General features: G+C 52.1%; 1 protein-coding gene across 6 annotated transcripts in view; it reads right to left on the reverse strand.

Moving 5' to 3' along the window:
• SON (SON DNA and RNA binding protein) overlaps positions 1–27,175 on the reverse strand; it is a 202,383-nt gene that overhangs the window by 15,944 nt on the left and 159,264 nt on the right. For 2 of the 6 annotated variants that reach the window (XM_075335008.1, XM_075335006.1), the window contains 4 exons: positions 22,878–22,994; positions 21,032–21,179; positions 7,073–7,138; positions 5,119–5,234 (listed from right to left, as the gene is read on the reverse strand). In XM_075335008.1, coding sequence (XP_075191123.1) covers positions 5,119–5,234; positions 7,073–7,138; positions 21,032–21,179; positions 22,878–22,994 — 447 coding nt within the window. Of the gene's footprint in view, positions 1–5,118; positions 5,235–7,072; positions 7,139–21,031; positions 21,180–21,435; positions 22,995–27,175 lie in introns of those variants that run through there. The other 4 variants (XR_012750403.1, XR_012750402.1, XR_012750401.1 and 1 more) reach the window with 4 other exon arrangements.

Consider the following 27,175-nt stretch of genomic DNA (forward strand, 5'->3'; position numbering starts at 1 on the left):
GGCGGCTTCTGGAGAGCAACTAGAACCCTGTTCAGATCCCATGGATCCAACGTCCGCTTGTACGGGAGTACGATATGACAAACCCCCTGCGGGAACGTGCGCACCTTAGAAAGACGTGCTAGACGCTTCTGAAAAAACACGGATAGTGCTGAGACTTGCCCTTTGAGGGAGTCTAGCGACAAGCCCTTTTCTAACTCCTATTGTAGGAAGGAAAGAAAGATAGGCAATGCAAATGGCCAGGGAGACACTCCCTGAGTAGAGCACCAGATTAAGAAAATCTTCCACGTTCCGTGGTAGATCTTAGCAGACGTGGGCTTCCTAGCCTGTCTCATGGTGGCAACGACCCCTTGGGATAATCCTGAAGACGCTAGGATCCAGGACACACAAGCCACACAGTCAGGTTCAGGGCCGCAGAATTCCGATGGAGAAAACGGCCATTGAGACAGTAAGTCTGGTCGGTCTGGTAGTGACCCCGGTCGGCCGACCGTGAGATGCCACAGATCCGGGTACCACGATCTCCTCAGCCAGTCTGGTGCGACGAGTATGACGCGGCTGCAATCGGATCTGATTTTTGCGCAGTACTCTGGGCAAGAGTGCCAGAGGTGGAAACACATATGTGAGCCGGAACTGCGACCAATCTTGCACTAAGGCGTCTGCCGCCAGAGCTCTGTGATCGCGCGATCGTGCCATAAATGCCGGGACCTTGTTGGTGTGCCGAGACGCCATTAGGTCGACGTCCGGCCCCCCCCAGCGGCAACAGATTTCCTGAAACACGTCCGGGTGAAGGGACCATTCCCCCGCGTCCATGCCCTGGCGACTGAGGAAGACTGCTTCCCAGTTTTCTACGCCCGGGATGTGAACTGCGGATATGGTGGATGCTGTGTCCTCCACCCACATGAGGATTCGCCGGACTTCCTGGAAGGCTGCTGACTGCGTGTCCCTCCTTGGTGGTTGATGTATGCCACCGCTGTGGAGATGTCCGACTGGATTCGGATCTGCTCCCTTCTAGCCACTTTTGGAAAGCTAATAGGGTAAGATACCCTGCCCCGATTTCCAGCACATCGAACTGAAGGGTGGACTCCTGCTGAGTCCACGTCCCCTGAGCCATGTGGCGGAGACAAACTGCTCCCCACCCTGACAGACTCGTATCTGTCGTGACCACTGCCCAGGATGGGGGCTATGGCAATGAGGTGGGAATAAGCCACTATTGCAGAGAGTCCTCGGCCGTCAGGGAAAGGGAGACTTCCCGTCCAGGGAGGTTGACTGCCCATCCCATTGGCGGAGAATGTCCCATTGCCGTTGGCGCAGATGAAACTGCGCAAAGAGAACTGCCTCGATGGCTGCCACCATCTTCCTTAGGAAGTGCATGAGGCGCCTTAAGGGGTGCGACTGGCCTTGAAGGAGAGACTACACCTCTGTCCGCAGTGAACGCTGCTGGTTCAGCGGAAGCTTCACTATGGCTGATAGAGTATGAAACTCCATGCCGAGATACGTTAGTGATTGAGTCGGAGACAGATTTGACCTTGCCAAATTGATGATCCACCCGAAAGTCTGGAGAGTCTCCAGCGTAACATTCAGGCTGCGTTGGCATGCCTCGAGGGAGGTTGCTTTGACGAGTAGATCGTCCAAGTACGGAATCACCGGGTGTCCGTGAGAGTGCAAGACTGCTACCACTGCTGCCATGACCTTGGTGCCCACCCGTGGGGCTGTCGCCAGACTGAATGGCAGAGCTACGAACAGAAGATGTTCGTCTCCTATCACAAAACGTAGAAAACGTTGGTGCTCCGTAGCAATTGGCACGTGGAGATAGGCATCTTTGATGTCTGTTGAGGCAAGGAAGTCTCCTCGAGACATTGAGGCAATGACGGATCGGAGGGATCCCATCCGGAACCGCCTGGCGTTCGCATGCTCGTTGAGCAGTTTCAGAACCAGAACAGGACGGAAGGAACCGTCCATTTTTGGAGCCACAAAGAGATTGGAGTACAAACCCTCGCCCTCGTTCCTGAGGGGGGACAGGGATCACCACTCCTTCTGCTCTTAGAGCGTCCACCGCCTGCAGCAGGGCATCTGCTCGGTGGAGAGGTGGGGCCGTTCTGAAGAATGGAGTCGGAGGACGAGAACAGAACACTGTCCTGTGCACGTGAGCACAATGTCCGTCACCCACCGGTCTGTGACCTGTGGCAGCTAAATGTCGCCAAAGGCGGGGGAGTCTGCCATCAACCGCGGATGCGGAGAGAGAGAGAGAGAGCTGAGAGTCCTGAGGAGACCGCCTTGGTAGCGGTTCCTCCGACTGCCTTCCTTGGGCGAGATTGAGCCCGGCCGGAATCTGAGCCCGTCTGAGGTTTTTGTAGCCCTTTTGCACGAGGACAATTGGGACCTGCCGGAGCTTGGGAAGGACCGAAACCTCGACTGTACTTTTAGGACAGTATTAACAGGGTAAGCCGCAGTGCAGACATTGCGGGGTTACGGACGCCTCTGCGGTACAGATGTCCCTGCTCAAGGTCAGCTGCGCAAGAACAGCAGAAAAGGTTAGGTTGCCAATACGGCTGTGGATGCCGGAGCAACCGACACGCCGATAGCCTCCTAGACAGATTTCAACCAGAGTCCATCTATCTGTGAATGGCATCTTGAAGTGAAGCCCCATCTCCAGTGCAACTATGGCTCTATATGCAAGCCTGGAGATTGGAGAATCCACCTTTGGACCCTGGGTCCAGCGCTGACCACGTCAGGGGAAAAAAGGGATAACGTGTATCCTAAAAAACGTTTGGAGAAGACGCTTATCTGGTAAGCGTGGTGTTCCTGGACTGCTTCTCTGAAGTCAGCGTGGCCAGAAAAAAACTCAATATCTGCGTGAGACACTGAAAAGGAACTTCTCCTGTTCGTCTCCTATCTCCACTGGGGGAGCTGAGGGAGAAAGATCCAACCTTCCATTGATGGACGGTATAGGATCATTCCGTATGGCGTTACCACCCGGTGTATCCGGATTGAGAGCGATGTCAGTATCAAAGCCCTGAAGAGCTGCCTTTTGGTCAAGTAGATTGCCCATGGGTGCAAGTCTCTATATTATGACTACTCCGTCCCTGTCCATGGACAGGGTTGACAGGAGGTTTCTTTGGCCACAACTAGTAGAGCCCCGGCAGACGAAGTGCTAGAGACCCCGGCAGACGACGTGCTACAGGGGAGCATGCACACAATGGGACGGTGTCATGAACAGCATCCCATGTAGTAAAAACAGCACTGAAAATCTGTGTTGCTTTTTTGCCGCTGCCGACTAGCTATCTAGAAGTATATAGCCAAGATTGGTGACCGTACATTGCAATGTATAGCATACAAGCATAAAGTACAAAAGACCACTGCAGCACAAGCAATACAAGCAGCATAGAAGCCTGTGCCCTGGCACCCCTGCTCTTCTGCTGCTGTATACTAGTCATCTAGGGGAATATAGCCCAGAAGAGTGACCCTACAGTGCAATGTATAGCATACAAGCACAAGTACAAATGAACACTGCAGCACATGCAATACAAGCAGCATAGAAACCTGTGCCCTGGCACCTCTGCTCTTCTGCTGCTATAGACTGGTCATCTAGGGGAATATGGCCCAGAAGAGTGACCATACAGTGCAATGTATAGCATACAAGCACAAGTACAAATGCACACTGCAGCCCATGCAATACAAGCAGCATAGAAAAAAACCTGTGCCCCAGCACCCTTGGTTTTCTGCTGCTGTAGTCTAGCCATTCCAGAAGAATATAGCTAAGACTAGCGACTGTACAGTGCAACGTATAGCACATAAGCATAAACACAAATGAACACCTCAGTCGTGCAAAACAAGCAGCCTAGAAAGCCTGTGCTTTAGCACACCTGCTCTTCTGCTGCTGATGTGTCGCTCCCCAAGCGGGCATATAGCGACCTATGTAGTTAAAAACAACACATGTATACACTGCAGTTATATCGTGGTCAGCACTATGTGTGCCTCTTACCGCCCGCCTATAAGCGGGTGTATGATCGTCACCGTCCTGCCTTGGTGCCGAAAGTCCGAGCTCTGCAGTAATGGCTGCCGGCTTCTTCCCCAGCTCGTGTGAGGAGGGGCGGGCCGTGGGCGTGCCCCCAAGGCAGAGCGGGAATCCGGCGTCCGACAGAGTGCAGTGAGAGGGCTGGAGCATGTAAAAAGGCTCCAGCCCTCGGCGCTGCTGATTGCTCAGCGCCTGTCCCCTTCCCTGAGTGACAGGGAGGGGGCGGGAACGAAGCGGCACTAGGCCGCAGAAGCCGGGGACTGGAGTTATAAGCGCCGCCGCCGTAAAAGCGCGGTCGGCGCCCAGTCCCCGGCGAACTACAAGTCCCAGCCGCGCCGCCGCTCCCGGAGCGTCCGGCGCGGTAGTTCCCAAAACACAAAGTCACTCAGCAAAGCTGCAGTGACTGTAACCCTTTACTGTCCCCGGCGCACTAGCACACCCAGCAAGTCTGGAGTGTGCTGTGCCTGTGTGTACGGGGACACAGAGTACCTGAATGGTGCAGGGCCATGTCCCTGAACGGTACTCCAGCTCCGTATCCAGCAGGTTCAAATGGGTCTGTGGATGGAGCCCGGCGTCAGAGCTTTGAGGCCGGCAGGATCCCACTTCCTCAGAGCCCCTCAGGGGGATGTGGAAGGAAAGCAGCATGTGGGCTCCAGCCTCCGTACCAGCAATAGGTACCTCAACCTTACAACACCATCCAGGGGTGAGAAGGGAGCATGCTGGGGACACTATATGTGTCCTCTTTTCTTCCATCCGAAATAGTCAGCAGCTACTGCTGACTAAAATCTGTGGAGCTATGCGTGGATGTCTGACCTCCTTCGCACACAAAGCTAAAACTGGAGAACCCGTGATACCACGGGGGGGTATAGCCAGAGGGGGAGGGGCCTTGCACTTTTTAGTGTAGTGCTTTGTGTGGCCTCCGGAGGGCAGTAGCTATACCCCAATCGTCTGGGTCTCCCAATAGAGCGCTGAAGAAAACAGTAACCTATTAAATGGAACCATCCCCTGCTACTTATTATTGATGAGTAGCTGTGGCCCTGATATCACATACAATGACCAAACCCTGTGTACTGCCCTCTAAAGGACACATCTAGAACATCACTTACCCTAAAAAGAAAACGTTTGCGGTGCTCTGGTCCGGTGTCGTCCACAAGTTCAAAATCGGGAGGGGACCATTTCTTCTTGTTGCAGAGCTCCATCAGGGCAGAGATGGGATGTTTTCCTGCAAAATATGCATAAAGTTCATGAATAAACCACTGCTGGAAATGTCTGATCACTGCCCCCCTCTCCGTCCCCTGCTGATCAGAACATGGGTCCTGTGTGACTGGAGCAGTAGACTGCAGGAGAGACCACCCCTCCCATTCACTGCCATTGACCCTTAAACAGTGGCTATACAACTTTTGCAAAAGTATAACTTCTGTGGTTTTCGGCATGATGAGAGTTGTAGTTTTGCAACAGCTTAAGAGCCAAAGGGTTGAGGATCATTAATGGGAACAATTGTCACAAATGCACATTACAGATTTACTGGCACGGGAGCATGGGATCATTTGGGGGTCCAGCAGCAAACATGCATTGATCATCCAAGCATTATTCATAAAAAAAAAATGTTTAAAGTAAAACCATTTTAAGACCTGACAATTATCCCCCATATAATCCTACCATGACCCCTTAACGGCCACAGGCCGCACTGGTACGTCCTACGTAATCACCTGCAGCTGCTGTGGACAGCCGGCGGTGATCCGCACATGTCTGCTGATTTGTACAGCTGGCAGGTGTGCCTCGCAGGCACGGGTGGATCCGCGATCCACCAGCGCATGCTAACCCCTTAAATCGCGCTGTTAAAATGCCCGCCGAGGTAAATTTTCACTTACCTGGATCCATCGGCGGCGCCGTGACATGAGCACTGTGAGCCGATGGTTGCAATGGTAGCACAGGGTCATGTGATGACTCCTGTAGCTCACATAACTCACTTCCTGTTTCACCCAGCTGAGTGCTGCCTGTTACAAGACATGAGCATTTCTGCTGATCTGAGCCATGTAGCTGTGATCACCAGAAATGAATAAGTGATCAGACTGCTGATCCTTATAATCCCCTAGAGGGATTATAAGGGAAAATAAACCCCTAAAAGTTGAAATCCCCCCCATTGAAAATGAAAAGGTTAAAAAAAGAAAAAAAACACACATTTGATATCGCCTCATTCAGAAATGCCCGATGTATGATTGGTAAACGGCGTAGTGGCAAAAAAAACCTTCAAACGTCAAAATTAACTTTTTTGGTTGGCGCAAATTTTGCGCAAAATGCAATAATAAGTGATCAAAACGTAGCATCTGCGCAAAAATGGTACCGTTAAAAAAGTCAGATCAAGACACAAAAATAAAGTATCACTGAGCCATAGATCACGAAAAATGAGACCGCTAAGGATCACGGGAAAATGGCGCAAAAAGTGTGCCACTTTTTTTGGACAAACTTCTGATTTTTGTTTTTTTATTAACCCTTTAGATAAATATAAACCTATACATGTTTGGAGTCTACGAACTCGTACCGACCTGAGACATCACACCAACACATCGGTTTTACCATATAGTGAACACTGTGAATAAAATATCCTTATTTTTCTGCACTTGGACTTTTTTTTTTCCATTTTTCAATACACTATATATGGTCAAACTTATGGCTTCATTTAAAAGTACAACTTGTCCCGCAAAAAACAAAGCCCTCATATGGCAAGATTGATGGAAAAATAAAAGAAGTTACGGCTTTTTTAAGAACGGGAGCAAAAAACCCTCCCAAAAAAAAACAAAAAAAAAAAACAGAAAATCGGCTGGGGGTGAACGGTTAAAGGAGTGTCCTCTTCACACTTCAGAAGCTAATTATTCCCACTGATTGACTGTTCGGACTGGAGGCATGGCTGAGCTGTCAGCCCGAACTGTGGACTCTGCGATGCTGCTTGCAGAGGCATCTTTGCCTCTGTAGCATCAGTATAAATATTTTGAGCGCAAAAGTTGTGAAACTGAAATAAAACTAGATGAATGCAAAGTGAAAGTTGGAGGAGAAACTCACCAGACAGATCCTTCATTCCGGTCAGAGTCAGTTTATTTGAAGCTTTTTCACCATCCGCTAACAAACCTAAGAGACAAAAAAAAAAATTACTAGTGAAATCAGCAAGATATCGTTTGATGTAGAAAATACACACAAAGTAAACGCCGCAACTAAGATGTGAAATATTATGGCACAATCTGCAAATCCTCATTTCTGGCTGTTGGGCAACTGGCTGCAGCAGGAGCTCTTCCCCGCTTCTATGTCTGCTATAGGAAAACACAGAGGAACTTGCAGCTGGAAAACGGTGATCAGGAGAAAGTGAATATATGGATCTCTGCTGAATTTCTTTTTTCTATACCATTTTTACTAGACCTGATGACAAAACTTTATGGCCAAATATCTTATTTACTGCAATCATGTTTCCCTTTAAAGGGGATATCCACTACTAGGTCAACCCCTTTCTGATTCCACTTGTTTCCTCTACTCACCTCCCGTACCGGCACCATTTCAGCGAGTCTGAGGTTCGCGTTCCTGGGGCTCACATGATGTTGTGACGTCACGCGAGCCCCGCATCCAATCAGTGCTGACTTCTCTCCCCGCCTTTGGACCAAACAAGATAACAGGAAGTGAGTGCTACGGCTGTGCTCACTTCAGGTTGATTGGTCATTTGGTCCGAAGGAGGGGAGAGAAGCCAGAGAGGATTGAACCTGAGGCTCGTATGACACCATATGAGCCCTTGGAACGCTATCCGTGGCACCACTGGAATGGCACCAATACGGGAGGGGGGTATAGGCTTTATTTTATTTTACCTGGGGAATCATGTGGAATCAGTTGGGGTTGTCCTACGTGTAGACATCCCCTTTAACTATCTGGTATATTCAATTACAAATGGAAAAGCGTTATCATTTTTAAAATGTTATTTTGGCACAGGGTTATATTGATCCTCTGTAGGTCTATCTACAGAGTAGAAGACCACTGCAGACAATCACTGGGCTCAAAAGCAACATCGACAAAGCCCAGTGATTGGCTGTATTGGTCACGTTCACAATATAAACTTAAAAAAAGAGAATTTTGCTTACTTACCGTAAATTCTTTTTCTTATAGTTCCGACATGGGAGACCCAAACCATGGGTGTATAGCTTCTGCCTCCGGAGGACACACAAAGTACTACACTCAAACGTGTAGCTCCTCCCTCCGGGCTATATACACCCCCTGGATGACAATCTAACCAGTTCAGTGCAAAAGCTGAAGGAGGACATCCACCCATAAGTAGAGATAGAGTAAAACTCGGAATAACCGGAACTCTGTCTACTAACAACAGCCGGTGAAACACACGAACAAAAAACTGCCAACAGGCAACAGGGAGGGTGCTGGGTCTCCCATGTCGGAACTATAAGAAGAAGGGAATTTTGTTTACTTACCGTAAATTCCTTTTCTTCTAGCTCCAATTGGGAGACCCAGACAATTGGGTGTATAGCTATGCCTCCGGAGGCCACACAAAGTATTACACTAAAAGTGTAAAGCCCCTCCCCTTCAGCCTATACACCCCCCGTGCTGCTACGGGCTCATCAGTTTTGGTGCAAAAGCCCGAAGGAGGAAAAAATTATAAACTGGTTTAAAGTAAATTCAATCCGAAGGAATATCGGAGAACTGAAACCATTTAACATGAACAACATGTGTATACAAAAACAGGGGCGGGTGCTGGGTCTCCCAATTGGAGCTAGAAGAAAAGGAATTTACGGTAAGTAAACAAAATTCCCTTCTTCTTTGTCGCTCCTTATTGGGAGACCCAGACAATTGGGACGTCCAAAAGCAGTCCCTGGGTGGGTAAATAATACCTCATAATAGAGCCGTAACGGCTCCGTCCTACAGGTGGGCAACTGCCGCCTGAAGGACTCGCCTACCTAGGCTGGCATCTGCCGAAGCATAGGTATGCACCTGATAGTGTTTCGTGAAAGTGTGCAGGCTCGACCAGGTAGCTGCCTGACACACCTGCTGAGCCGTAGCCTGGTGTCGCAAGGCCCAGGACGCTCCCACGGCCCTGGTAGAATGGGCCTTCAGTCCTGAGGGAACCGGAAGCCCCGAGGAACGGTAAGCTTCGAGAATTGGTTCCTTGATCCACCGAGCCAGGGTTGACTTGGAAGCTTGTGTCCCTTTACGCTGGCCAGCGACAAGGACAAAGAGTGCATCCGAGCGGCGCAGGGGCGCCGTACGAGAAATGTAGAGTCTGAGTGCTCTCACCAGATCTAACAAGTGCAAATCCTTTTCACATTGGTGAACTGGATGAGGACAAAACGAGGGTAAGGAGATGTCCTGATTGAGATGAAAAGGGGATACCACCTTAGGGAGGAATTCCGGAACCGGACGCAGAACCACCTTGTCCTGGTGAAACACCAGGAAAGGAGCTTTGCATGATAACGCTGCCAACTCAGACACTCTCCGAAGTGAGGTGACTGCTACTAGAAAAACCACTTTCTGCGAAAGGCGTGCGAGCGAAATATCCCTCATTGGCTCGAACGGTGGTTTCTGAAGCACCATCAGCACCCTGTTCAGATCCCAGGGTTCTAACGGACGCTTGTAAGGAGGGACGATGTGACAAACCCCTTGCAGGAACGTGCGTACCTGTGGGAGTCTGGCCAGGCGCTTTTGAAAAAACACAGAGAGCGCAGAGACTTGTCCCTTAAGGGAGCCTAGCGACAAACCCTTTTCCAATCCGGATTGAAGAAAAGACAGAAAAGTGGGCAAGGCAAATGGCCAGGGAGAAAACCCCTGAGCAGAGCACCACGACGAAGGGAATTTTGTTTACTTACCGTAAATTCCTTTTCTTCTAGCTCCAATTGGGAGACCCAGACAATTGGGTGTATAGCTATGCCTCCGGAGGCCACACAAAGTATTACACTAAAAGTGTAAAGCCCCTCCCCTTCAGCCTATACACCCCCCGTACTGCTACGGGCTCATCAGTTTTGGTGCAAAAGCCAGAAGGAGGAAAAAATTATAAACTGGTTTAAAGTAAATTCAATCCTAAGGAATATCGGAGAACTGAAACCATTTAACATGAACAACATGTGTATAGAAAAAACAGGGGCGGGTGCTGGGTCTCCCAATTGGAGCTAGAAGAAAAGGAATTTACGGTAAGTAAACAAAATTCCCTTTTTCTTTGTCGCTCCTAATTGGGAGACCCAGACAATTGGGACGTCCAAAAGCAGTCCCTGGGTGGGTAAATAATACCTCATAATAGAGCCGTAACGGCTCCGTCCTACAGGTGGGCAACTGCCGCCTGAAGGACTCGCCTACCTAGGCTGGCATCTGCCGAAGCATAGGTATGCATCTGATAGTGTTTCGTGAAAGTGTGCAGGCTCGACCAGGTAGTTGCCTGACACATCTGCTGAGCCGTAGCCTGGTGTCGCAAGGCCCAGGACGCTCCCACGGCCCTGGTAGAATGGGCCTTCAGTCCTGAGGGAACCGGAAGCCCCGAGGAACGGTAAGCTTCGAGAATTGGTTCCTTGATCCACCGAGCCAGGGTTGATTTGGAAGCTTGTGTCCCTTTACGCTGGCCAGCGACAAGGACAAAGAGAGCATCGGAGCGGCGCAGGGGCGCCGTACGAGAAATGTAGAGTCTGAGTGCTCTCACCAGATCTAACAAGTGCAAATCCTTTTCACATTGGTGAACTGGATGAGGACAAAACGAGGGTAAGGAGATGTCCTGATTGAGATGAAAAGTGGGCAAGGCAAATGGCCAGGGAGAAAACGCCTGAGCAGAGCACCACGACAGGAATATTTTCCACGTCCTGTGGTAGATCTTGGCGGACGTTGGTTTCCTAGCCTGTCTCATAGTGGCAATGACCTCTTGAGATAATCCTGAAGACGCTAGGATCCAGGACTCAATGGCCACACAGTCAGGTTGAGGGCCGCAGAATTCAGATGGAAAAACGGCCCTTGAGACAGCAAATCTGGTCGGTCTGGCAGTGCCCACGGTTGGCCGACCGTTAGATGCCACAGATCCGGGTACCACGACCTCCTTGGCCAGTCTGGAGCGACGAGGATGGCGCGGCGGCAGTCGGCCCTTATCTTGCGTAACACTCTGGGCAACAGAGCCAGAGGAAGAAACACATAAGGAAGCTGAAACTGCGACCAATCCTGAACTAAGGCGTCTGCCGCCAGAGCTCTGTGATCTTGAGATCGAGCCATGAATGTTGGGACCTTGTTGTTGTGCCGTGACGCCATTAGGTCGACGTCCGGCATCCCCCAGCGGCAACAGATCTCCTGAAACACGTCCGGGTGAAGGGACCATTCCCCTGCGTCCATGCCCTGGCGACTGAGAAAGTCTGCTTCCCAGTTTTCTACGCCCGGGATGTGAACTGCTGATATGGTGGATGCTGTGGCTTCCACCCACAGCAGAATCCTCCGGACTTCCTGGAAGGCTTGCCGACTGCGTGTCCCACCTTGGTGGTTGATGTAAGCCACCGCTGTGGAGTTGTCCGACTGAATTCGGATCTGCTTGCCTTCCAGCCACTGCTGGAACGCTTTTAGGGCAAGATACACTGCCCTGATCTCCAGAACCTTGATCTGAAGTGAGGACTCTTGCTGAGTCCACGTACCCTGAGCCCTGTGGTGGAGAAAAACTGCTCCCCACCCTGACAGGCTCGCGTCCGTCGTGACCACCGCCCAGGATGGGGGTAGGAAGGATTTCCCTTTCGATAATGAGGTGGGAAGAAGCCACCACCGAAGGGAAGCTTTGGTTGCTTGAGAGAGGGAGACGTTCCTGTCTAGGGACGTCGGCCTCCTGTCCCACTTGCGTAGGATGTCCCATTGAAGAGGACGCAGGTGAAACTGCGCGAAAGGGACTGCTTCCATTGCTGCCACCATCTTCCCCAGGAAGTGCATGAGGTGCGTCAAGGGGTGTGACCGACCTTGAAGGAGAGATTGTACCCCTGTGTGTAGTGAACGCTGTTTGTCCAGCGGAAGCTTCACTATCGCTGGAAGAGTATGAAACTCCATGCCAAGATATGTCAGTGATTGGACCGGTGTCAGATTTGACTTTGGAAAATTGATGATCCACCCGAAACTCTGGAGAATCTCCAGAGTAACGTTGAGGCTGTGTTGGCATGCCTCTTGAGAGGGTGCCTTGACCAGCAGATCGTCTAAGTAAGGTATCACTGAGTGACCCTGAGAGTGGAGGACCGCAACTACTGTAGCCATGACCTTGGTGACAACCCTTGGGGCTGTCGCCAGGCCGAACGGCAGTGCCGCGAACTGAAGGTGTTCGTCTCCTATGGCGAAGCGCAAGAAGCGCTGATGCTCTGGAGCAATTGGTACGTGGAGATAAGCATCCTTGATATCGATCGATGCTAGGAAATCTCCTTGGGACATTGAGGCGATGACGGAGCGGAGGGATTCCATCAGGAACCGCCTGGTCCTTACGTGTTTGTTGAGCAGTTTTAGGTCCAAAACAGGACGGAAGGACCCGTCCTTCTTTGGAACCACAAACAGGTTGGAGTAGAAACCGTGACCCTGTTGCTGAAGAGGAACCGGGACCACCACTCCTTCTGCCTTCAGAATGCCCACCGCCTGCAGAAGAGCCTCGGCTCGCTCGGGAGGCGGAGATGTTCTGAAGAATCGAGTCGGAGGACGAGAGCTGAACTCTATCCTGTAACCGTGAGACAAAATGTCTCTCACCCAACGGTCTTTTACTTGTGGCAGCCAGGTGTCGCAAAAGCGGGAGAGCCTGCCACCGACCGAGGATGCGGTGTGAGGAGGCAGTAAGTCATGAGGAAGCCGCCTTGGTAGCGGCACCTCCGGCGGTCTTTTTAGGGCGTGATTTAGACCGCCATGCGTCGGCGTTCCTCTGATCCTTCTGAGGCCTTTTGGACGAGGAGAATTGTGACCTGCCCGCACCCCGAAAGGACCAAAACCTCGACTGTCCCCTCCTCTGTTGGGGTGTTTTTGGTTTGGCTTGGGGTAAGGATGTTTCCTTTCCCTTGGATTGTTTGATGATTTCATCCAATCTCTCACCAAACAAACGGTCGCCAGAAAATGGCAATCCAGTTAAGCACTTTTTGGAAGCCGAATCTGCCTTCCATTCCCGCAGCCACAAGGCCCTGCGTATTACCACCGAATTGGCGGCTGCAACCGCCGTACGGGTCGCAGAGTCCAGGACAGCATTAATAGCGTAGGACGCAAATGCCGACGTTTGAGAGGTTATGGACGCCACCTGCGGCGCAGACGTACGTGAGTGCGTCAATTTGCGCCTGACCAGCTGAGATAGCTTGGAGTGCCCATACGGCTGCGAATGCTGGAGCAAAAGACGCGCCGATAGCTTCATAGATGGATTTCAACCAGAGCTCCATCTGTCTGTCAGTGGCATCCTTGAGTGAAGCTCCATCTTCCACTGCAACTATGGATCTAGCCGCCAGTCTGGAGATTGGAGGATCCACCTTGGGACACTGAGTCCAGCCCTTGACCACGTCAGGGGGGAAAGGGTAACGTGTATCCTTAAGGCGCTTGGAAAAACGCTTATCTGGACAAGCTCGGTGTTTCTGGACTGCCTCTCTGAAGTCAGAGTGGTCCAGAAACATACTCTTTGTACGCTTGGGAAACCTGAAACGGAATTTCTCCTGCTGAGAAGCTGACTCCTCCACTGGAGGAGCTGAGGGAGAAATATCCAACATTTCATTGATGGACGCAATAAGATCATTCACTATGGCGTCCCCATCAGGAGTATCAAGGTTGAGAGCGGCCTCAGGATCAGAATCCTGATCAGCTACCTCCGCTTCATCATACAGAGAGTACTCTCGCTGAGACCCTGAACATTGTGATGATGTCGAGGGGAAATCATAGCGAGCTCGTTTAATCGGTCTGGGGCTGCGGTCCGTGTCAGAGACCTCAGCCTGGGATCCATGAGACACCCCGGGAGGACATTGCTGTTCCAACTGAGGGGGACCAGTGGGCAATGATTCCACAGTGCCCCTGGCTTGAGATGCCGGCTTGGACTGCAAGGCTTCTAATATCTTAGCCATAGTCTCAGAAAGTCTTTCAGTAAAAACTGCAAACTCCGTCCCTGTCACCTGGACAGTGTTAACAGGTGGTTCTCCCTGGGCCACCCTTAGCAGAGGCTCCGGCTGAGAAAGTGCCACAGGGGCCGAGCATTGCACACAATGAGGGTCAGTGGAACCTGCCGGCAGTATAGCCGTACATGCTGCACAGGCAGCATAGTAAGTCTGTGCTTTGGCACCCTTGCTATTTGTGGACGACATGCTGTTGTCTCCTCTGAGCAATACAGGAGGGTATATAGACAAAAATCAACAGTGCACCACACAGTGTAAAGTATAGTCTATAATCATATAATCTATAAGTACAATTCTGCACTAGTGGGGCCAGCACCACAGGTGCTGCTTACCGCCTGCGCAAAGCGGTTGTGTGGGCACCAGAAATCCTGCCTGGGTCTCCCTGAGCTTGTCTCTCCTCTCCAGCGTTAGCAGAGCTGAGAGGAATGGCTGCCGGCGTCCTGAGGAGAGGAGGGAGCCGTGGGCGTGACCCAGAAAAGTGCGGGAACTGGTGCCCCACTGTGCAGAGTGAGGGGGGTGGAGTATGCAAAGCATGCTCCAGCCCTCAGTGCTGCCGTCCTGTACAGCGTCCCGCCCTTCCCCTGACTGGCAGGGCTGGGGGCGGGAAGAAAAACGAGACTAGGCCGCAAAAGCCGGTCGGCGCGGAAGTCCCCGGCGCACTAACAGTCCCAGCCGCGCCGCAGTGATAACCATGGCAGCGGCGGTCAGCGCGGCAGTCCCCCTACACGAACACACTCAGCGACGCTGAAGTGTGTAATGGCACAAACGCAGTCAGCGCTGCTGTCCCCGGTGCACTAGCACACCCAGCAATGATGGAGTGTTTCTGTGCGCGGTCCCCACGGGGACACAGAGTACCTCAAAGTAGCAGGGCCATGTCCCTGAACGATACTCGGCTCCTATCCAGCATGGTCCTCAGGAGCTGTGGATGGAGCACGGTCTCCTGTGCCTGGAGACCGAAAGGATCCCACTTCACCCAGAGCCCTAATTGAGGGATGGGGAAGGAAAGCAGCATGTGGGCTCCAGCCTCCGTAGCCGCAATGGATACCTCAACCTTAACAACACCGCCGACAAGAGTGGGGTGAGAAGGGAGCATGCTGGGGGCCCTGTTATGGGCCCTCTTTTCTTCCATCCGACATAGTCAGCAGCTGCTGCTGACTAAGCTGTGGAGCTATGCGTGCATGTCTGACCTCCTTCGCACAAAGCATAAAAACTGATGAGCCCGTAGCAGCACGGGGGGTGTATAGGCTGAAGGGGAGGGGCTTTACACTTTTAGTGTAATACTTTGTGTGGCCTCCGGAGGCATAGCTATACACCCAATTGTCTGGGTCTCCCAATAAGGAGCGACAAAGAAAAAGAATTTACGGTAAGTAAACAAAATTCTCTTTTTCTTTATCGTTCCTTATGGGAGACCCAAACCATGGGACGTTCCAAAGCAGTCCATGGGTGGGAAATAAACCAAACTGAGAAGTAGGCAAAACCTAACTTCACAAATGGGCGACAGCCGCCTGAAGAATGCGTCTGCCCAAGCTCGCATCTGCCGAAGCATGAGCATGCACTTGGTAGTGCTTCGAAAAAGTGTGCAGACTGGACCACGTGGCAGCCTGACAAACCTGCTGAGCCGTAGCCTGGTGCCTGAAAGCCCAGGAGGCACCGACAGCCCTGGTCGAGTGCGCCTTAATCCCCGGCGGGGGAGGCACCTGAGAACACTGGTAGGCATCGGTGATAGCCGACCTGATCCAACGAGCTAGGGTCGGTTTAGAAGCAGCGAGACCCTTGCGCTGACCAGTGGTTAGCACAAAAAGTGGGGTGCACCGCCTAAAAACGGCGGTGCGTGACACATAGATTCGGAGCGCCCGCACCAAATCTAAGGAGTGCAACGCCTTCTCAAAGCGATGCACAGGGGCCGGACAAAGAGAAGGCAATGAAATGTCCTGGTTAAGGTGGAAAGGAGACACCACCTTAGGGAGAAAGTCCGGAGTCGGACGGAGAACCACCTTGTCTTGGTGAAACACCAAAAAGGGGGATTCCGAAGAGAGCGCAGCCAAATCAGAAACTCTCCTGAGAGAAGTTATGGCTACTAGAAAAACAACTTTCTGTGAAAGTCTAAACAAGGGAACCTCCCTGAGAGGCTCAAAGGGGGGTTTCTGTAAGGCCGTGAGGACCAGATTAAGGTCCCAGGGATCCAAGGGCCGCCGGTAAGGAGGAATGATGTGAGATGCGCCCTGCATGAAGGTGCGCACCTGGGCCAGTCGGGCGATACGCCGCTGGAACAATACCGACAGAGCCGACACCTGTCCCTTGAGGGAATTGAGGGACAGTCCTAGCTGTAGACCGGACTGTAGAAAAGACAGGATGGTCGGCAAGGAGAACGGCCAAGGAGCATGGTCGGAAGAGCGACACCAGGACAGGAAAATCCTCCAAGTCCTGTGGTAAATCTTGGCCGAGGAAGACTTCCGAGCCTGAGTCATCGTGGAGATGACCTCAGAGGGAATGCCTGAAGCCGTCAGGATCCAGGACTCAAGAGCCACGCTGTCAATCTGAGAGCCGCAGAATTCTGGCGGAAGAACGGACCTTGAGAGAGAAGGTCTGGACGGTCCGGGAGATGCCACGGCGCCTCTACGGACAGACTGAGCAGGTCTGGGTACCAAGCTCGCCTGGGCCAGTCCGGAGCAATGAGTATGACTCGACGGCCCTCCATTCTGATCTTGCGCAGAACCCTGGGCAAGAGCGCTAGAGGGGGAAACACATAGGCCAGACGGAACTGAGACCAATCTTGAACCAGTGCGTCTGCTGCGAAGGCTTGAGGATCGTGGGAGCGAGCCACGTAAACCGGAACCTTGTTGTTGTGCCGGGATGCCATTAGATCCACTTCCGGAGTGCCCCACTTGCGGCAGATTGATCTGAACACTGACGGATGCAGGGCCCACTCGCCGCTGTCCACGGTTTGACGGCTGAGGTAATCGGCCTCCCAGTTTTCCACGCCTGGGATGTGGACTGCGGATATGGTGGACTTGGAGTCCTCCGTCCACTGGAGGATTCGTTGAACCTCCAACATCGCCAGACGGCTGTGAGTCCCGCCCTGGTGATTGATGTAGGCAACCGCTGTCGCGTTGACCGACTGAACTCGAATGTGTCTGCCGGCCAACAGGTGGTGAAAGGCTAGGAGAGCTAGAAACACAGCTCTGATCTCCAGCACATTGATCGAGAGGGATGATTCGGACGGAGTCCAAGTGCCCTGTGCTCGGTGATGGAGAAATACTGCTCCCCAACCGGAGAGGCTGGCATCCGTGGTGAGGATCACCCAGGACGGAGTCAGGAAGGAGAGTCCCTGTGACAGAGAGAGGGGCCGAAGCCACCACTGAAGGGAGCTCCTGGTCTGTGACGACAGAGCCACCAGCCTGTGCAAGGAAGAGATCCGCTTGTCCCAACAGCGGAGAATGTCCAGCTGCAGGGGACGCAGATGGAACTGGGCAAAGGGAACCGCTTCCATTGACGCCACCATCTGACCCAGCACCTGCATGAGGTGTCTGATGGAATGACGGCGGTGCCTCAGCAGAGAGCGCACCGCCAGACGAAGGGACTGCTGTTTGACTAAGGGCAACTTGACAAGTGCCGGCAGAGTCTCGAATTGCATCCCTAGGTACAAAAGCACCTGGGTCGGGGCCAGAGTGGACTTGGGCAGGTTGACAAGCCACCCGAACTGAACTAGCGTGGCGAGAGTGAGAGAGACACTCCGCTGGCAGTCTGCACTGGATGAGGCCTTGACTAGAAGGTCGTCCAGGTAAGGAATCACTGCCAACCCCTGGAGGTGCAGGACCGCAACCACTGCTGCCATGACCTTGGTGAATACTCGAGGGGCCGTGGCTAAGCCGAAGGGGAGAGCCACGAATTGGAAATGTTCCTCTCCGATTGCAAAGCGTAGCCAACGCTGGTGTGAAACCGCAATAGGCACATGCAGATAGGCATCTCTGATGTCGATGGATGCCAGAAAATCTCCTTGGGTCATTGAGGCAATGACCGATCTCAGAGATTCCATGCGAAAGTGCCGCACCTGAACATGCTTGTTGAGAAGCTTGAGATCCAGGATGGGCCGGAAGGAACCGTCCTTTTTGGGGACTAGAAAGAGGTTTGAGTAGAAACCGCTGAACCGTTCCCGGGCGGGAACCGGAACAATTACACCGTTGGCCTGCAGGGATGCCACGGCCTAAGAGAAGGCGGCGGCTTTGGAGCAGGGGGGGTGGACAGAAAAAATCTGTTTGGCGGGCTGGAAGAAAATTCTATCCTGTAGCCGTGGGAGATGATATCCCGCACCCACTGATCGGAGACGTGTTGAAACCACACGTCGCCAAAGTGGGAGAGCCTGCCACCGACCAAGGACGTTGCTGGCGCAGCCAGATAGTCAAGAGGAGGCTGCCTTAGTGGCAGCGGCTCCTCCGGTCTTCTGAGGACGCGGCTTTGCGCACCAGTTGGATTTACGATCCTTGGCTGCGGTAGTGGACGAGGTCGAGGGCTTAGAGGATGACCAGTTAGAGGAACGAAAGCTCGATTGGTTCCTGCCCTGGACAGGTTTCTTGGCTTTAGTTTGTGGCAAGGAAGTACTCTTCCCGCCAGTAGCTTCCTTAATTATGTCATCCAGCTGTTCCCCAAACAGCCGGGACCCAGCAAAAGGGAGACTCGCAAGGTACTTCTTAGAGGAAGCGTCTGCTTTCCACTCTCGAAGCCACAAGATCCTGCGGATCGCGAGGGAGTTAGCGGAGGCCACCGCCGTGCGGTGAGAAGCCTCCAGGATGGCAGACATGGCGTAGGATGCAAAAGCCGAAGCTTGAGAAGTTAAGGCATCCGTCTCAGGAATAGAGTCCCTGGTGAGGGAATGTATCTCCGCCAGAGAGGCAGAGACTGCCTTAAGAGCCCACACTGCCGCAAAAGACGGGGAGAACGAGGCTCCTGCCGCCTCATATACAGACTTGGCCAGAAGGTCAACCTGGCGGTCAGTGGGATCCTTAAGAGAAGTGCCATCAGCCACAGCTACGACTGTGCGGGCTGAGATTCTGGACACCGGAGGGTCTACCTTTGGGGACTGGGCCCAGTCCTTAACCACCTCTGGTGGAAAGGGAAAACTGTCATCTGAACTACGCTTCGGAAAACGTTTGTCAGGACAGGCCCTGGGCTTGGTAACAGTGGTGTGAAAGCTGGAGTGGTTAAAAAACATACTCCTAGCTTTTTTAGGTGAGGTAAACTGGTGTATCTCTACCAGAGAGGGTTGTTCCTCTGACTCTTGTGGGTTGAGGTTCAGAACGGAGTTAATGGACGCAATCAAGTCACTAACATCCGCATCACCCTCAGACAAGTCAATAGGGTACATAGAGGTAGCGTCTGAGCCCACAGTAAACGAATCCTCCTCGCCCTGCACCTCGGCACGTGAATCAGAGCCGTGGGAAGAGGAAGGAGAAGGGTCCCTGCGTCTCCGTTTAGGGGGACGGGGTCCTAGGACATGCTCTGAGAGCTCTGCAGAGCTCGGAGCAGCAGAGGCACCCTGAGAAGGGGGCTGATGCATGGTCAGCAGTGTCCGGGACAGCTGCCCCATGGAGTCGGCAAAAGACTGGGAAATAGCTTGTGAAAAGGAAGCTACCCAAGCCGGGGGTTCAGCCACCGGGGCCGGAGCAGCCGGAGGGACCCCTGAGGAGGCTCCAGGCTGAGACACAACCATATTAGCACAGGCATCACAATGTGGGTATGTGCTTGGCTCTGGCAGAATGAGCTTACAAGCAGTGCATATAGCGTACATGTTTGCAGCCTTGCTTCGGGTGACAGACATGCTGCTGAGGTGGAAGCTCTGCAGTAGTAATACACTCCTATAGAATGCCCTGAGAGTGTAATAAAAGCCCACAACCGGAGGTTGTGGCTTACCAGCCCGCTCTCTCTGTGCCCTCCGGATTCCACAACTCAAAGCCCCAGTGAAGCGTCAGCCTTTCTAAACAGCTGCAGCATCCAGCGCCGTCCAGTGTAAGAACGCTGAGAAAATGGCACTGGAAGGAGGAGGGGGGGCGGGTATTAGCCCCAGAGCGGGAAAACGGAGGGCCAGGGAGAGATACAGAGGAGGAAACATCTCCCCAGAGAGGAGTGTCCTCCCCTCTGCTGGCCGAGCGGTGGGCGGCGCCACGCTATGCATCCTGTATGCATGACATGCAGAGGAGCCGAAACCGAAACTAGGCCCAAACTGAAGCCGGGGCCTAGATTTTAAAATGCGGCCGACGAGCAGGCACCTTCGGCGCGGTTCTCAGGGGAAACCCCCAGAACCGGCCGGAATTTACAGTAACGATAAAACACATACTGTCCCCCTAATAAAAGTACCCGGGACCCCTGAGAAACGTCTCAATACTTAGCTTTGAGACGCAGGGCCAGTCCCTGAGGGGGGGTAAACGCTCCTTCCAGCAGAAACCAGACAGGGCTGTGGATGGAGACCGGTCTCCTGCAAGCAGAGAGGACCGAGATGGCTCCCACTTCAAACCAGAGCCTCGACAGAGGATGTGAAGGAGCGCGGCATGTGAAGGCTCCAGCCTTATAAAGTCAACCTTAACAGCACCGCCGACAGAGTGGGGTGTGAAGGGACATGCCGGGAGTCCAGACTGGACCCGCTTTTCTTCCAAATCTTTAAAATTAAAATAAAAATGAAAAAAAATATCAGAGAATGCAAGTGTGTGTGACCTCCTGAAACACAAAGCATTGAACTGGTTAGATTGTCATCCAGGGGGTGTATATAGCCCGGAGGGAGGAGCTACACGTTTGAGTGTAGTACTTTGTGTGTCCTCCGGAGGCAGAAGCTATACACCCATGGTTTGGGTCTCCCATAAGGAAGGATAAAGATAAAAAAAAAAAGCCCCCCCCCCCCCCCAAAAAAACCTTACAAGCGTATTACCTTTACGGTCAGTCTTAAAATCGAGAACAATGGGGTCGACGTTTCCTGCATTATTTCTCCCAAGCCCTTCACCTTCCCTCCAGCCCATCTTTCTCATGAGCAGAGCCCCGCGTCCTCCGGTGACGGGTGCGGCCTTCAGAAGCTGATCCTAGGAGAAAGACAGGAGAGAAAGAAAATAGCCGAGCCGCGTATTAGTATAAAGACTGCAGGGAAACATCACCAGTGCAGATTGCCAAACCCAATGAAGGCGGTCACTATACAGACACGGCTAATACAATGACAGTACACACTTCCTACGGTAAGCATCCTGGCTAGGCAGTCTTCTGATAATACAGTTATAGAAGCCCACGCACCGTTTGTACGAAGTAAAATGAAATGTAAAGACTCTTGAAATGCTTACGTACCTATGCCTCTGTGGCCGCAGCGTTGTGATAGGAGAGCAGGCAGAGACCATGGACACGAGGCACATACAAGGATCTGACCCTGCAACAAGTTTCCATACAGAGCGGTGAAAGTTCACAGGTGACCGTGAACTATCCCCTCTCTTGTAACCCATTGCTTACCCAAGCAGAAAGCTGTCTTCCTGAAAACTCAATACTGGGCAATTCTAGCCTCATTACTTCATCCTGGACTGTGGCAAAAAACAGGCTACTGAACAGTAACACACGGACCCCTCCCCCCCCCTCCCACCACCAGCGTTAGTGAGATAATCAGCAGCCCTCCACATAGTACAGAAAAAAACAAAAAAATAATACAGGTTAAGTGTATTCAAATCACCAAAATGTAGATCGCTTCGAAAAATCCTCTGACCTGTCACGTCCAGATATGTTGGACTGAACCAGATCATGCAGAAGAACCTCCCTCCATGCTGGATTCTCCTCGCTTTTCAACACCCAAGGGTTTACTTACTTATGAGTTCCATTCGCCCTTCTCAATGCCAGGAACATTTCCATAAAAGAAGGGCTGGGAGTGACTTAGACCCCAGCCATAGTCACACCGGGGTCCGATTCCTCTTTAGAACCTGCTTTGTAATGATAGAATTTTTAACATCAAGGTCTGTTTCACTGTGCCGCTCCCGCAATGCAATACAACAAAGTGCGCCTCCGCTCCGTCCGCCGGGAGCCCCGGTGTATTGCGGTCACATGGTAATAACACAGAAATATCCAAAAATCGGAAACCGCTTCAATTGTTTGCAAAATCCCTGAATGGAGTCCCTGAAGCAACATCTGATATGCAGAGGGGAGAGTCGGAAAAGCCGCAGCTCCACTGAGGTCCTCCAGAAACTTCTCGAGACGGTCGATCAATCCAAGAACAGTCCCGTGATGCTTTTTCTTCCACAAGGATATCACTCCGACGACGGTCTTCTGCTGACTTGTCCTCTCCCTTTTCGGCACAGTGACATCTCCACTTCTCTGCATACCATCAGTTGCCGTTCTGCAGCCGGGCTAGGGATTTTGCTGTTTGACAGCTCATGGGAACAGACCACAAAATGTTTATTTGTGGGACGTATTCTAGTTTCTTACCATGTGAACGACCAACACGGCTAAAGGAACAGTGAAACAGACCAGTTTTGGGAAACACAGGAATTCATGATTTCACCAAAAAAAGGATGGGGGAGAAAAAAAAAGTAAGATTTTCAAGAACGGGCGATGTCAAAACAACAGCCGAAAATGAAACGCAATGGAGGTTACTAGCAAAAGAAAAAAAATTCCGTTTCATTTTATGGCGGTTTGTGACACGTTGCAATGACACGCTTACATGTACTAAGTCTAAGGGAAGCAAGCGCTGGCAGTGTCCTCAGCATTTGCACAGCCCAGGCCAATACCTCTGCTTGCTTGACACATACCTTTTTAAGCCAGGCTTGAGGGCCGCTGTTGCTGATTTCTTCTGCGGACAGGACCTGCGCTCCGGTGCTGCCGGTGAACTGTCCAGGAATCGAATTAGACTGAGCCCAGGCGTCGATCTGTAGAGGATATATGAAGAGATATGAAAGCCATCGACAGCCTGTCTCCTCCTTAAATCTGTGACCTAGTCTCCCAGTACTTACCCGCACCTAACCTCCAATTTCACAGGATTCCCTTCTCTACTCCCCTCTTATCTCCTCTTCCCACAATCACGTACAAGATTTCTCCCGTGCCTCCCCCATACTCTGGAGCTTTCTACTCCAAAATATCAGACTCGCGCCTAGCTTGTAAGGCTTCAAAAGGAACTTGAAGACCCACCTCTTCCGACAAGCCTACAACCTACAATAACCCTCAGTCCACTATATCGCCGTATGACCATCTCCAGCCTCACCTACTGTATCCTCACCCAACCCCTGTAGACTGTGAGCCCTCATGGGCAGGGTCCTCTCTCCTCCTGTATCCTCACCCCTAACCCATCCCTTGTAGACTGAGCCCTCACAGGCAGGGTCCTCTCTCCTCCTGTACCCTCACCCATCCCTTTTAGACTGTGAGCCCTCATGGGCAGGGACCTCTATCCTCCTCTACCAGTCTGTGCCTTGTATTGTTTATCATTATTGTACTTGTCCCTACTATGTGTACCCCTTATCACATGTAAAGCATCATGGAATAAATGGTGCTATAGTAAATTATATTTTGGAGAAATTTCACCTAGACAAAGCAGCAGAATAAAACCGATGGAAAACTGAAAATTTTGTTTTCATGTTTAGTTGCTGATTTTGGGGCCCAAAAAAAAAAAAAGGGGGGGGGGGGGTAGTGGAGAGAAAAAAGAGAATTTTGTTTACTTACCGTAAATTCTTTTTCTTATAGTTCCGACATGGGAGACCCAAACCATGGGTGTATAGCTACTGCCCCCGGAGGACACACAAAGTTACTACACTCAAAAACGTGTAGCTCCTCCCTCCTAGCATATACACCCCCTGCTAGCCAGATCTAGCCAGTTTAGTGCAAAAGCTGAAGGAGGACATCCACCCACAAGAAGAGACAGAGTAAAATCCGGAAGAACCGGAACCTCTGTCTACAACAATAACAGCCGGTGAAGACACACGGAACAAGAAACCTGCCAACAGGCAATAGGGAGGGTGCTGGGTCTCCCATGTCGGAACTATAAGAAAAAGAATTTACGGTAAGTAAACAAAATTCTCTTTTTCTTTATCGTTCCTTCCATGGGAGACCCAAACCATGGGACGTTCCAAAGCAGTCCATGGGTGGGAATAAACAGACAACTGAGAAGCAGGCAAACCTAACTTCACAAATGGGCGACAGATGCCGGAAAAATGCGTCTGCCCAAGCCCACGTCTGCCAAGGCATGAGCATGCCTTGGGAAGTACTTCGAAAAAGTTTTCAGACTAATTCGAGTTGCAGTCTGACAGACCTACTGAGCCGTAACCTGGTGCCTGAAAGCCCAAAAAAAAAGGCGCCGACAGGACTGACCAAATGTGCTCTGATCCCCGGCGGGGAAGGCACTTGAGTACACTCGTAGGTCTCGGAAATGGCCGACCTAAGCCAACATCAGGGTCGGCTTAGATGCCGAGAGACCGTTACGCTGACGAACAGTCAGCACCAGAGAGGTGCACCGCCTAATAACGGCGGTGCGAGACACATAGATCCGGAGCGCCCGCACCAGATACAGGATATGCAACGCTTCCTCAAGCGATGAACAGGAGCCGGACAAAAGGAAGGCAGGAAAATTGCCCCGGATAAGGTGGAGCAGAAACCACCTTAGGGAAAAAAAGGCCGGAGTCGGACGAAGACCACCTTGTCTTGATGCAAAAGACCAAAAACAAAGGGGGCGACTCCGAAAGAGTGCAGCCAGAACTCTCTGGCGGGAAATTATAGCCACTAGAAAGAGTACTTTCTGTGAAAGATGAAACAACGAAACCTCCCCAAGAGGCGCAAAGGGGGGTTTCCGGGAACCGGGAGGACCGGATCAAGGTCCCAGGTCTCCATAGGCCGCCGGAAAAACGGAATGATGTGAGATGCGCCCTTAAAGGAGCGCACCGGAGCCAGCCGGACGATACGCCGCTGGCACATACTGACAGAGCCGAGACCTGTCCCTTAATGAGGGATAGTCCTAGCTGTAGACCGGACTGTGGAAGGGACAGGAGGGTCGGCAAGGCCAAAAAGGTCAAAGGACACTTTGGAGCTTGAGTCATAGCGGAGATGACTTCAGGAAGGATATCAGAAGTCGCCAAGATCCAGGACTCAAGAGCTACGCCGTCAATCTGAGAATCCAGAATTCTGACGGGAAAAAACGGACCTCTTGAGGAAAGGTCTGAACGGTCCGGAAGATGCCATGGCAACCCAACGGACAGAAGGAGCAGGTCAGAGTACCAAGCCTGCTTGGGTCAGTCTGGAAGAATGACCCGACGGCCCCCTTTACCGATCTTGCGCAGGACTCTGGACAAGAGGTAGAGGGTGAAATTCGAAAAGAGACAAAGCTGGGATCAAACATGAACCAGTGTGTCTACCGCAAAACCTGAGGATAGTGGACCACGGTTGGACAGCTGAAATAGCCTGCCTCGTAGTTTTCACATCTAGGATGTGGACTGCGGATACGGTGGACTAGGAGTACCTTGTCCACTGAAGAATGTTGAGCCGCCAAGATTGCCAGGCGGCTGAGTGTCCCGCCCTGGAAGCTGATGTAGGAAAAAGCTGTCACGTTGTCCGACTGGACTCGAATGTGCCTAGCCGCCCACAGATGGTGAAGGCTTAGAGAGCCAGAAATACAGCTCTGATTTCCAGCACATTGATCCAGAGGGCTGATTCGGACAGAGTCCAAGCGCCCTGCGCTCCACGGTGGAGATATACTGCTCCCAAGGCGGATAGGCTAGCATCCTGGTGAAGATCACCCGGGACGGGCCAGAAAGGAGCGCCCCTGAGACAGAGTGGCCGAAGCCACCACTGAAACGAGCCCCTCGTCAGTGGCGAAGCCACCACCCCGTGGGAGGATTGAGTTCGCTTGTACAGCGGAAAACATCCAGTCTCAGAGGACGCAGGAGAAACTGGGCGAGGAACCGCTTCCATTGACGCCCTGAGAACCTCTGGTTCGAAGTCAGAGTGGACTTGCCACCCGAATAGGTCAGAGTGGCGAGAGTGAGCGAAGCACTCTGCTAAGAGTCAGCACTGGATGAAGCCCCGACAAGAAGGCCGTCCAGGGCAAAAGATCACTGCCAAACCCTAGGGGGGCAGGACCCTAATCACAGCTGCCCCAATGAGAATACTCGAGGGGCCTTGGCTAACCCCAAGGGAAGAGCCACGAATTGGACCACTCCGATTGTCAAAACGTAGTCAACGCTGGTGTGAAACTGCGATTGACTCCTGTCGATAGGCATCTCTGATGCCGATGGCTACTAGAGAATCTCCTTGGGTTCTTGATTGATCCGGTGAAGAAAACACACGGAACAAAACCGAGACTCCATGTGAAGACGCCCCACCTGGCTATGCTTGAAAGGCTAAAGATCCAGGTCGGAAGGCACCGCCCTCTTCGGGGACTAGGAATAGATTTAAGCAAAAATCTCAGAACCGTTCCCAGTCGGGAACCGGTACAATTACTCCATTGGCCAGCAAGAAATGCCACAGCCTGTGAGAAGGCGGCGGCCTTGTAGCCGGGAGGAGTTGACAGAAAAAATCTGTTTGGCGGGTGGACAGAAGTCCATCCTGTAGCCAAGGGAGATATAATCTCGCCCCCACTGAACGGAGACGTGTTAGAACCCTACGTCGCCAAGTGGAGAGAGCCTGCCACGACCAAGGAGCGTGGCTAAATAGCTTGGAGGAAGCTGAGTCAGTGACAGCATCTCCTGCGGTCTTCTGAAGACGCAGCTTCGAGCCATTTGGTTCTATGAACCTGGGCCGAGCTAGAGGACGATCAGATGGAGGAACGGAAACCACAACTGATTCCTGCCATGGACAGGTTCCCTGGTTTAGGTTTGTGGCAAGGAAGAACACTCCCCGCCAAGAGCTTCCTTAATTTCACCCAGTTGGTTCCGGGGAAACTGGTCCCACCAAGGGGGAGCCCAGCAAGGAACCTCCATAGAGGCATCTGCCTTCCAATTCCGAAGCCACAGGAGCCTGCGGATAGCGAGGAAGGTAGCCCAGACCACCGCCGTGCGGCGTCCAGCATGGCAGACCTGGCAGAGGATGAAAAGAGTGAAGTCTGGAAGTTCAGGCAACCGTTTTGGGC

This window comes from Anomaloglossus baeobatrachus, chromosome 2, assembly GCF_048569485.1.
Source record: "Anomaloglossus baeobatrachus isolate aAnoBae1 chromosome 2, aAnoBae1.hap1, whole genome shotgun sequence".
In the NCBI taxonomy this organism is placed as follows: Eukaryota; Metazoa; Chordata; class Amphibia; order Anura; family Aromobatidae; genus Anomaloglossus; species Anomaloglossus baeobatrachus.